General features: G+C 34.4%; 1 protein-coding gene across 2 annotated transcripts in view; it reads right to left on the bottom strand.

Annotated features, from left to right (window-relative positions):
- The window catches only part of SLC6A15 (solute carrier family 6 member 15), a 55833-nt gene that overhangs the window by 14500 nt on the left and 28589 nt on the right, over positions 1–12744 (bottom strand). For both annotated transcript variants that reach the window (XM_030939060.1, XM_010355537.2), the window contains 4 exons: positions 11758–11915; positions 11282–11408; positions 9707–9888; positions 2041–2151 (listed from right to left, as the gene is read on the bottom strand). In XM_030939060.1, coding sequence (XP_030794920.1) covers positions 2041–2151; positions 9707–9888; positions 11282–11408; positions 11758–11883 — 546 coding nt within the window. In that variant the 5' untranslated portion in view covers positions 11884–11915. The remainder of the gene's footprint in view (positions 1–2040; positions 2152–9706; positions 9889–11281; positions 11409–11757; positions 11916–12744) is intronic.

A 12744-nucleotide genomic window follows, 5' to 3' on the forward strand; every position in this document is an offset into this window, starting at 1 on the left:
GGAAGGTTATATAACTTGCCTAAGGTTACACAGCAGCTCTGAGGTAGAGATGAAATAAGAACACAGGTAGATTCCAAAATCCATATTCTCTCAAACAATAGGATGTATTGCCTCAACTAATTTTGGTTATTAAAATCTATGAAATATTCTTATTAAACATAATCATGATTATCTTCATAATTTATGAACAATTAACATACGCATATTGTTTACTGACCATTGCTACATCATATTCTATTAAAATACACTCAACTGTCTATTTCTATTTTGCCCACTAGATGGCAGAAAAGACCTATTTATTAAAGACATTTCCAGCATTCCTTCCAATCTCTGACCTAAACCTCCACTCACTGTTTCAGGAGTATTTGATGTGCTTACATACTTTCTCCCCTGCACAAACAATGTAATTTTTTTAAAAAAATTACAACTACTTCTCATATTGAGTATCACATCCTACAGAAATGTAATAGAGTCTTATCAACACTCAATGAAAAGTTAGCTGAAGGAAAATTAACATTTTAATAGTGATCCCTAGCCCAGGTCAAAAATGTTAATTCATGCTGCAGTTTTCAGTACTGGGACTATATATAATTATTATATATAAGCATTTAAATTCTAAAATATCTAGTCAAATCAAATGTTTAGAATTTTGTTAGAAGCAATTTTCAGTTTAGAAAGAGAATATATTCTAGAAATTCACACAGAACTTTGGTTGTCTTGAACTCAGAAAACATTTTCTTCAATATTATACATATAAGTTTTTTGGTCATTAAGTATGGCCCATTTGTAGCAGATTTAAATTATAGTGGGGCTGAAACTCATAAATCTTAACTAGTTGTTCACAGAGAAGTTCCAAGAACTCTAAATGTTAAACAGGACGTTTGAAGTAGCTGAGAAAACCAGACACCAGTGTCAGCATTTTTGCTACTACAGAATGAATACCAACTCAGAACCAGACGCACAAAAAACACAGCTTCTTTCACGCAGTATCAAGGCAGCTGCCAGGAGTGACAAAGAATTCGAGAGAAGCTAATCCCTTCCGCCCAAATCTCACAGCACAATGCTGCCTGCACATTCATCCTTCAGATAACTTTTAATTTCTAAACTAATTTTGAAATCATATCTTTAGACAGTTTCATCTTTATGTCTGCCTATGATAGCATTAGCAAACTAATAGTGGGGATCACCTTCATTTCAGTGAATTTTATATATATATACACATATATATACACACACATAAATATAATATAATCAAAAACTTATTTGTTTCCTGTTAAATCAATATAAGAAGTTATGATTAAGTCTGCAGTTATGATTAACCAGGTTAAATGTGCCCAGTGTTGAGTTTAGCTCTACTAAGTTGCATGATGGATTATAAGTTCTGAGCCCTTGATGGAGTCTAATGAGAATTTTCCTAAAATATACATGCGTCTATAGAAGTTACAGAATTTCACAAGCTGATCACTATATTCTTCCAGAAGATACAAAACTACAAAACCTCAAAAAAATTCATTAAGAAAAGAAAACACTAATTTTCTCTGAGAGAGTATTTTAGGGTTCTTAATCTTATTTTAGGGTCCACGGATTCTAGGTGATCGGTCAACCTCCGGATACACTAAACAAATTAATATGTTCACTACTTTTTTTTGGTAAGAAAATCCTCGTCACTTTTTCAAATGGGTCCATAACACAAAAAGATTAAAAAGCACTAGAATAAAGGGGAAAGAGTAAATGAAGACCAAAAAATTGTAGTTTAATCAGTATAAAAATTAGAAATAAATTTATTATAAAAGAGGGATTTTTGAAGTTGAAATAGTGGTAGCCTTACTCTAAAATCAAAATGGGATATAGAAAATGGAGATAGATGGCCATAATTATACATAAAAAATGCTGGTTTTTCTAGACTGGTTAAAAACTATATTTTAAAAGTTTAATGTACATATATTAGAAAAATTATTCCTTAAATATAACTTAGAACATTTTAACAATAAACATAAAGCTTTCATGATCATAAGCCTTAAATAGAAATACGGTACATACCTTAGGGGTAAACATGTGGCGAATTCCATCAACTGAACCATTTAAAAGGAATGCTCTGATGAGGAAGCATATAAGTACCACATATGGAAACAGAGAACTAAAATATATTATCTGCAAAGAAAGAAAAATAAAAATAAGTGAGATGCTATGACAATTATATTTTTATAGTTAAGATTTTATATGTTAGTTTCTGTACTTTGACAGTCACTGTTTCATGACAGGGTTAATAAAACTATTAATAACTTCTAAAGTCATTTTTTAAGAATGGTTTATGAGTTGTGATTTGGCCTTAAGATTCTATCTGAGATGTAATTTAAATTTAAAAGATTCTATCTCCTTTGAAAAAATCCATAAGCTATGGTGTAGCTTCAATAGTGTTGATTCCTTATAGTCCATAAAACAAGAAATATTTAAGACAGAAATGAACACGCACTACCTACCTAATGAATTCCTACTTTTTTGTTGTTCTAAGTAGCAAAATAAAATTCTATGTCTTTTTCTTTTAACCAAATTTTCACTGTGATTCTGTAAAGCTTTCAGTGCAGCATTGTTCCTATGCTGCATCTTCCAGAATCCAAACAATCAAATGTGTAAAGATTTTACTTTCCGCTTCAGCAATTTTCACCATTAAACAGTTCATCAAATATTTATAATAGAAAAGGAAGTGTGCTACTCAGACATTCACTGCCTCCTTGACATCTTCCTCTGGAGGCCTAGTAGGTCTCTAAAATGTTTCAGATCCAGAAGAAAACTCTGAATTTCCCTCAAAGTTGTTCCCACCCATCTCTATTTCAGAAAATGGCCCCACCCTCCATCCCACAGGTAAAGCCAAACATCTAGAAGTGGTTCTGAACCATTCATAATATTCTCCTCTCTGAATTGCTGGCTGCCCTTTGGTTTATGTCATTCCCTGCTTAAAACACTCCAGGAATTTCTAATGCCATTGGAGTTAAGTGTTGATTCCACCCTCTGGCCTGCAAAGCCTTACGCTACAGTGCCTGACTGCCTGCTCACCACTCTTCCCATGGAGCTCTGGCCACTCAGGCCCCTGCTATCCTGTGAGTCTACCAAGCTCAGCCAGCCTTAGGGTGCAGGGCTGCACCTTCCTTCAGAAGCACCTCTTCCTTATTTGCAGATGACTTGCCCCTCCTTACTATTTTAGTCTCATCTTCATCTTCTCCCTGAGGTCTTCCCTGACCACCCAAAATAAGGTGACGCCTTTTTCCATTCTCTCTCTCCCATCTGCCCCTGCCAACCCTCAGTGATATTATCTGGGTTTGTTGTTGTTCTTTAGAGTACTTAGCACTTTTGGAATTTTATTTATGTGTTTCTGTGTTTGTTTTTTGTATCTTCTACCAGGGTATAAGCTAGTGAGGGTAAAGATCTTTTCTGTTTACTACCACATCCCACACACCTAACACAGTTGCTGACATAGTAACTCTACTATATGTATCTGTGGAAGGAAGGAATGGAAGGAGAATGGAAACAATGGAGGGAAAAGTGTCATAGCAAATGATGCCTCCGGGCAGGTAAGAGATACTGAATTCAGTAATAACTACAAACAACATTAACATAAGGTAACACAATAAGGGGAACTTTCTGTCTCGTTTTACCCACTTAAGAATCATATTTAAACACGTGGCACACCCTAAGGAAAAAATATGGATAAAATGTCAGCATACTTTAGAACTCAATATTTTAAAACTAAATTATATTTTAACTTAATTAGTTGTAATGAACATAATTTTTTAATAATTTCAAATTGGTTTAACCCTTTGATTAATCCTTCACTCAAATTTTTTGATTTTTTAAAAAAATCAGAATGCTTTCAGATGGATTTTTTTCATTCTCCCTGCCTGCATCTGGCATTCATTACATTTGGCAGTCGCCTTGATCTCACTTGAATCAAAGTTATCACCTTTATGACTCTTCTTCACAAGTGCTGAGGCTAGTCAGAAGTATGAATTTATTTTTGAACAATAGCTTGTTTTTACCTTTTAAAACAAAACTCAAATGTACTGCTTTATAAATAATATAAATGACTTCCATTAATTCTACTTTTATATAAATGAAATGAAGATTATACATTATAAAGTCTAGATTATGATTTTATCCAATAAAATATACCTTTTTAATTTTATATTTTAATTTCATATTTTATCTTTATATTTTTAATATAATTTCTAATTAGGTACTAAGAAAAGATTCTTCCTGTACTCATTATTCCAGGCTAAAATATTCGAATCTATCCTTAGTATGTCCCTCTTTCTCAAATCCCGTAAACCAACTGATCACCACACCCAGCTAACTCTACCACAGAAATCTCACATCTGTCCCTTTGCTTCCCCTCTCAATAGCACAACACCTTTCAGTCTGAAAACAGTTTCCTGCTCATCTTGCCTCCAGGTTCTGTTAGCTTTCCTCTGCATCCCAGAAATCCACCTTTCATCTTTCACACTTGCCAGAGTGATCTTTCTAAAAATCTGGTGCTGTCACTGAACTATTTAAAATCCTCAAATGTTCCACACTGTTTGCTAGGTAACAGCCCATCATTTGACAAGAGTTCACAGATCCTTCAATATCATCAATCAATTTGCATATCATCCTTCATCTTCCACAAGCTGCACAAGTTGTATGTAAAAGTCACACAGAAATATTCAGCAGTCGTTGAGCTTTGTACATGCTGTTATCTGTGCCTACACACAGTTCTCTGTGAACTTGCTGGTGAACTTCTCTTCAACCATCAAACCCTGCTCTAAAATTTACATCCCCTGTGAAGCCTTCTTCCAAATCCAGTTTAACTGCAATTGCTGACTCTACACTATCACACACTTTCTTTTTTCTTTCTTTCTGTTTTTTTTTTTTTTTTGGAGACCGAGTCTCACTCTGTCACCGAGGGTGGAGTGCCGTGGTACAGTCTCGGCTCGCTGCAACCACTGCTTCCCGAGTTCAAATGATTCTTTTGCCTCAGCCTCCTGAGTAGCTGGGATTACAGGCACCTGCCACCATGCCCGGCTAACTTTTTGTATTTTAGTAGAGACAGAGTTTCACCGTTTTGCCCAGGCTGGTCTCAAACTCATGAGCTCAGGCAAGCCACCTGCCTCGACCTCCAAAACTGCTGGGATTACAGGCGTGAGCCACCGCCTGGCCACTATTACACACTTTCTATGTGCTTCTGTTACTCCACTTAGTATGTTCTAATCATCATTACAATATGTTGTACTGTTGTTTTACAATAATATAATACTAAAAAATATTGCACATTAAGATAAGATTTATAGGAATTTAAGTTTTTCTTCTTGTGCACAATTCATTGAATTATGGGTTCCATGAGGACAGACTGTGGCCTCATAGGCATATCCATCAGTGCCTGACAAACAGCAGATATTCAAATACATTGTTCATTGAGATAGGATTTACAGGAATTTGAGTTTTTCTTTCTGCATAAAATTCCTAAAATTGCAAGCTTATCTTTATTCTGCAGTATTTTGAAAATTATATTCTAATTATATGTCCAGACATTTCAATTTTCATTTATTAATTCAACAAACATTTAAATTCTTAAGAACACTGATCTGTATTCAATAAAACCTAGTAAGTTACAATAACATTTCAAGCCCACAAAATGGAGAAAAATAAGTCAATATTTCAGACATTTAAGTGATATTAAGAAGGCAACACATCAATTGTATTCCTCTGTGAGCAGGTAAGAGGACAAAACATTTCATTATTAAATTCCATGATTTAAAAAGATGTGTCTTAGGAGTCAGCAGGTTATACAAATATCTGTGTCATTTTTAAACACAAATTATTTGCATCCGGTCATATAGCTCTAATCTTATTAGACCAAAATAGTCAGTTGCATATTATTAAAATGAGTTAAATTCAACCTACTGACTATATGCATACCAACTACTTTCTTGTTTCCATGCTTTATGTTTTGTAACTTGAAGTTATTTTATAAATGTGTTTATCGTTTGCTGCCTCTGCTACTATAATGGAAACTCCATGAGGACAGGCACATTGTTTACCTTGTTAGCTATATTTCCTAAACTAGATCAGTGTCTAGAACATAGTAAGTGCTTAATAAATATTTTCTCAAAATAATAATGAATGGGTGAATCATTCTTACACATTGTCCAAGAAGTATACATTTTTAAAACTGGGAAATGATACAATGAAACATGCTCCGTTGACTGATTTTTAAGACCCCCCTGGGCCTTGACAACTGTTACACCTGTAGAAGCAAGTACGTTAGTAAGAGAGACTATTTTATCATTCAAAAGATTGTATAAAACATGTATAAAACATTTTCATTTTACTAAACTGTTTAAAAAATCAAAACCATAAACCATTGTTTTACATATGAAAATGTTTATTATACATATTCCTTCAGAATGTATCATTCTTTTTGAAAATTTTGTAGCCTAGTTTTAGCCCTGTCTATCATGTATTGGTTGCTTAATTCTAGCCAATTATTTATTTTTCCTGAGCTTGTCAACTTTGCAGTGAAATGGGGATAAAATACACAAATTATCTAGCTGACAGAAAGAATAAACAAGCTAATGTATGCACAGTATTTAGCATAGTAATAGTAATAATAGAAAAGTAGTCGGAGTAGAAAACACTACCTTAGAGTTAGAAGAAAGCTTGGAGCTGCTCATTTCTATCCTCCATATTTGAGACAGGCATCCCTTTATTAGATGCTGTAACTAGGGCACATGCCACTTCTGTGTGACCATCTCCAATGACGCTGAGCTCTCTACCATTGAGGCAACTGATTTCATTATTATCAAGTTTGATTCTTAAAAGGCCTTTCTTTCTTTGAAGGCTTACCACCATCACAACCTCCTCCATAATACCCAATATTTGATCACAGTTTTGCTTTCTATGGCCACACAAAGCAGCCCTATTCTTCTTTTGTTTAACTATTTGAAGACTTTGATCACAGAGCTGAAAGTTCTCATAATAAAAAGGAAAATACAATATTTCAGTAAAATCCAGTATTGCAGATGTGGTCCAACTGTATGTACCTACCTAGCCCAAAGGACAATGTCCCTATCATACCCCTCTTTTAATTCATGCAGTTTCCACTTAGCATTTTGTGGTATATGTATATGCATGTATGACTATGTGGTTTGACCAAGCACATCACCAGCTGACTCATTCTTCTTTTAGCTGCTAAATCCTCTAAGTTGTTTTTCCATGCACTAGCCTTAAACAATATTTCTTCTCTCTTCAGTACTTGTGATGCTGTTTATTTGGGGGCATTTTCTGTTTAGTAGGTAAACACAAAGCTTAACATTTAATTCCTCATGAAGTCATTCTTATTATACTTAACTCATTGTTTCAGATTGAGGAATTGTGACTATTTTGGCTTCCACATCTTTGCTCACATTACCTACAGCTAGCTTTCTCCCCATCAGTGCCTGTTAAATTCTTTCTTCAAATATTGCCCAAATACTAGTCTTTTCCTGAAGCATTCTCATTAAAGTAATGAGTGTATGTACTAAATAAACTGTATTACATTTTCTATATAAATTTATACTATGTGACATGAGAAAAACAAGCCCAAGATTCTGTGATAAGAAAAAGATGCATAGTTCGTTAAGTGATGCTACGACACAGACTAAGAAGAAACAGAAACAAAAGGTGGTAGTAACGGAACTTGAGTACAAGAGTTTTCGAGCTTCTCTGGATGACTACAGTTGGTTTTCTTTCTACCAAATGATACTATGTTAGGAATCATATAAATATGGTTAGGTCTTGTTTAAGAATCTATTCCTTCATTTATAATGTGAGGGGAATGTAGTTCTGACGTAGTGGAAGACACACAATTGAACAATTTGAAGTTATTTAGTCATACAATACAATAACATTTGCCAAAGACTTAAAGATATTTAGATGTGTTATCAAGTATATTCACAAATTCAAAAGACAAAATGATACAGAGTTTCCTGCAGGAAGGTAAATGTAAAATCAGCTACAATTTACAATTTTAAAAGTCACTAAAAATTGTAATTAAATATAAAGTAACAGGAAGCAAAGATGAATTAGACAGACTTCTGCCCTGAAAGAATTCACTAATTTTTGGGACTAGGACAGGGTGAGACATTATAGTGTTGCAGTTAAAGAACATGGGCTCTAGATTGAGACAGACTTGCATTTGACTCCAAATACTAGAACTTAGTAGCCATGAAACTTTGGATAAGTCAACCTAATTTCTCAAGTCTGTTTATTTTAAATCTGCAAAATGGTTCTGAAAATCAAAATTACTTCTCAAGAGTTGTTTTTATAATTAAATGGGATAAAGCATAAAAAGTAGTTATCACAGTGCCCAAAGCAAAATAAATTTGTAATAAATATTGGCTTCAATTATTGTTCTTACCCTAATTATTGTCAGAAACATCTTTATCATCATCTATTATTATTATTATGTCTACTTCTACTATTACTGCCGCTACTACTAATACTATTGCCATTCCTGCTAGTATGTGATGATGAGTGGTAATAAGTCAGCCTGAAATCAGAGTTACACTTTGAAAAGGAAAATGGGCCGGGCGCGGTGGCTCAAGCCTGTAATCCCAGCACTTTGGGAGGCCGAGACGGGCGGATCACAAGGTCAGGAGATCGAGACCATCCTGGCTAATACGGTGAAACCCCGTCTCTACTAAAAAAAATACAAAAAACTAGCCAGGCGAGGTGGCGGGCGACTGTAGTCCCAGCTACTCGGGAGGCTGAGGCACGAGAATGGCGTAAACCCGGGAGGCGGAGCTTGCAGTGAGCTGAGATCTGGCCACTGCACTCCAGCTTGGGCGACAGAGCGAGACTTCATCTCAAAAAAAAAAAAAAGAAAGAAAGAAAAGGAAAATGGTACAGCTGTACTGTTAAAGGGCAGAGAGAAGAATCAGCAGTAAATTCTTGCTATGATCCAGCCAAGAGATATAGAGAGCTTTAGAATAATGGCTGTAATAATGAAAAAAAAAAAAAAAGGAATATGAAAGCAAAATAGTGAATAGCAATTACTTTCCTAGTGCATCCTTTAAAAATAACAACAAACAAGCTACCTAGAATTCACTTAATGTCTTTTTAAACCACAACCATTCTAATTTTCAATTTGCCCTAGAAGGAATGATATTTAGTCTTTTACACCACTCTGAATTCCTTGTTGGAATTATTATTAACTACTTAATGATGTTCAGAGCTTTAAGAAACCCTCCACATTACTTTATTTCAAAATGTCTTATGCAACTATTCCTTAGAACACCTACAGCAGAGTGAAACAAATGATATCAAACAAACAAAACGAATGAATTACTCATTTTACTACTTTCCCAACTTCCATAATTTAACTAATTGGTAATTAGAGAACTGAAACATTAGGGTAAATTGAATAAATGGCAAGAAGAAAGGACTTTTAAGTATTAACAAAAATTTTAAAGATCTTGTTGAAATAAGGAAAGATTATAATTAACCTTAGATTTTATTATAAAACACTTATGTTTTTGTCTTTTTAAAAATTTAAGCACACTTTTAAAGTGTCACTTTTCACTAATCTTTAACTACCTAGAATGATTTGCCCACAGAAATTTGTAACAGAATTTGAAAGAGGGATGAATCCAGAAATGGTGATTAGCAGAACAGAGAAGGGCTCTAACATACTAACTTTTCCAGAAGACTGAATGCCTTTGATCATAGCCAAGCAAACCATGACCCAGGCAGCCAACAAGCAGATGGTCATCTTCCAGTTTAAGCCCCCACTTTCAGAAATGGAACTTGAAATATTCAGTGCTTCCCTGTACCAGTAATAGGTGGTGGCAGAACTTTGTTCACATTCTGGTTCTACAACTGTAGAAAGAAAAGTAACACACAATTATTTCAGAATATAAAGAGCAATGAGACAATTTTTTGTCCAATAAACCTGTAAGTGAATTCTTAATGCTTCCTAGAAAAGTACTACCATTGTATAGCAGCATGTAAATTCACAATGAACAATAAAATCTCAACTGTGCAACCAACAGAAATGTATCCTCTTAGATATTTCTTATGCACTTCTGCAGTAAGAATATGTGAACTTCTTATCAAAGTAATTTTTATTTATTTATTTTTATTTTATTTTATTTTTATTTTTGAGACCAAGTTTTGCTCCGCTGCCCAAGCTGGAGTGCAATGGCACGATCTCGGCTCACTGCAACCTCTGCCTCCCAGGTTCAAGTGATTCTCCTGCCTCAGCCTCCCAAGTAGTTGGGATTACAGACACCCACCACCAAAGCCAGCTAATTTTTGTATTTTTAGTAAAGATGTGGTTTCACCACATTGGCCAGACTGTTCTCAAACTCCTGACCCTCAGGGGTTCCACCTGCCTTGGCCTCCCAAAGTGCTGGGATTACAGGCGTGAGCCACTGCACCCAAACCCTTATCAAAGTAATGTAAACAAATCAGGCTTATCACCCCTACTACCCCTGGAGTTATGGGATTGACTCCCTGGGTAAGCACTGTCAAATATGCTAGCTGCTGGCCAAGTGTTGCTTTTGAAATGGGGCCAATCTAAAGTGACATGGGTTACAAATGTGAAATTTGAACTAGATTTCAGATTCAGTATTGGAAATTATTGTGAATTATTATATTAATAATGTTTAGAGTAATTATATATTGAAATAATATTTTCATATATTAGATTAAGTAAAATATTTCACCTATTTCTTTTTACTTTCTTTAAACATGTTTACTTGAAAAATATAAACTATACTTGTGCATTAGAATCTATGTTTACTGGACATCACTACTATAGGTGACTGCTCTTTATAATATTTATATTATCTTATGGGATTTAAAAAATGATGGGAAAAGTACGAAACAAGAGAACCAAAGATATAAAAGCAATTATTTTCATTCAAATTCATATTTCTGTCCCCTTTGTGTTAGTTTTAATGAAAATGTAAGGCATCAATCAGGGCATACAAAATAAAGATTATCAAAGTTAATAAGTGAAGGCTTATAATACTTTACCCTAATATCATAGGGCATAGTAAAATAACTAGGAAAGAGCTAGAAAAACTAGATGGTCCCAAAAGTCTACCTCTAAGAGTATGTCAATCCTGAATGTGAGCAAAGTCTGTTATAATGATAATTTTGAATGATGTTTCTACATTATTTTTAAAAAGAAAATATCTTGAAAGCTTGTACCTTTGCCACTCTTATAATGCTTAAATACCAAAACACTATATTATACATATCTTACAAGTGTGTGAAGCATTTTTCACCAAAGGACACTGATCCCAAGGCAGGGGTTGCTGAAAAGACTGAGAAAAATAAAACAAACTCCAGCCAATGATGACGTTGTAGTAGAGAGCCACAAAATAGCACACCTGCAAAATAAAATGACATTCCATTAAACCTCTCATACCTTTTCCATTAAAACAATGAAATCAAATGCATAAAATGTTACTTAACATTTAAAAATCCTCTTCATTTTATTATTTATTTGGAACACATTATCTTTTCTAAAAAGTTAATGTCTTTCTCAGGACTTAGAACAGGCATTAACAACACCGAGCTATAGCAATATTTATAGTTAGTCCATATGCCAGTAATGTTTTCTAAAACATGGTAAAAGAGTTGTTTATTAACACACACTCCAAAGTTTCATTTAAAAATGAATTATATCATTTCAAACCCTATAAAGATTACAGCATACATCAACACCAGGAAACTTACTACACAACTTGCAAATCCAATCCCGCCCAGTTTAGGGCTTATGTAATTCCATACACCAATGCTGCCTCGCCGAATTCTTTGACCCACAGAGAGTTCCAGGAAAAAAAGGGGAATGCCTATTACCATAAGTAGTATTAAATATGGTAAAAGATATGCACCTAAAGAAACAAGAACAAAACATAGATTATATTTTCAATACTCACAGTAGAAAATACACTAATTCACTTTATCCCATTAAAGATATTTGAATTACTATATAGTGTCATTATGGAGAACTCTGAAGAAAACACAGTTTCATGACTTTGCACTTTCTAGATTCTGAAATTTGAATTTGATTTTTTTTTTTTTTTTTTTTTTTTTGAGACAGAGTCTCGCTGTGTCACCTGGGCTGGAGTGCAGTGGCCGGATCTCAGCTCACTGCAAGCTCCGCTGCCTCCCGGTTCACGCCATTCTCTTCCCTCAGCTTCCCAAGTAGCAGGGACTACAGGTGCCCGCCACCTCGCCCGGCTAGTTTTTTGTATTTTTTAGTAGAGACCGAGTTTCACCATGTTAGCCAGGATGGTCTTGATTTCCTGACCTTGTGATCCGCCCATCTCGGCCTCCCAAAGTGCTGGGATTACAGGCTTGAGCCACCGCGCCCGGCCTTTGAATTTGATTTCTACGAAGAGTTTCTGATAATAAAATAACTAGGATAAAATTAAGAATATTAATGAATAGCTTTAGTTTAAATTTATTTAACGAGTAAAACAGTTTCATTTTCCATAAAAATAATTGATTATTTAAAATTCATTCTTTTCTGGGGCAGGTTTCACAAACTCCTAGAAATCTTATTCACACAATGTTTATGAACTCATTTATTAAAATTTATGCAAACTCATTGAAATAATGTATTCTAAATCAGAAAAATTAGAGTAAATGAGATTTTATGGTATTAAAGTTGACTTTTTTTTCCAAATAAAATAATATCATGGAAGAAGAAATGTCTGC

Source organism: Rhinopithecus roxellana, chromosome 10 (genome assembly GCF_007565055.1).
Source record: "Rhinopithecus roxellana isolate Shanxi Qingling chromosome 10, ASM756505v1, whole genome shotgun sequence".
In the NCBI taxonomy this organism is placed as follows: domain Eukaryota; kingdom Metazoa; phylum Chordata; class Mammalia; order Primates; family Cercopithecidae; genus Rhinopithecus; species Rhinopithecus roxellana.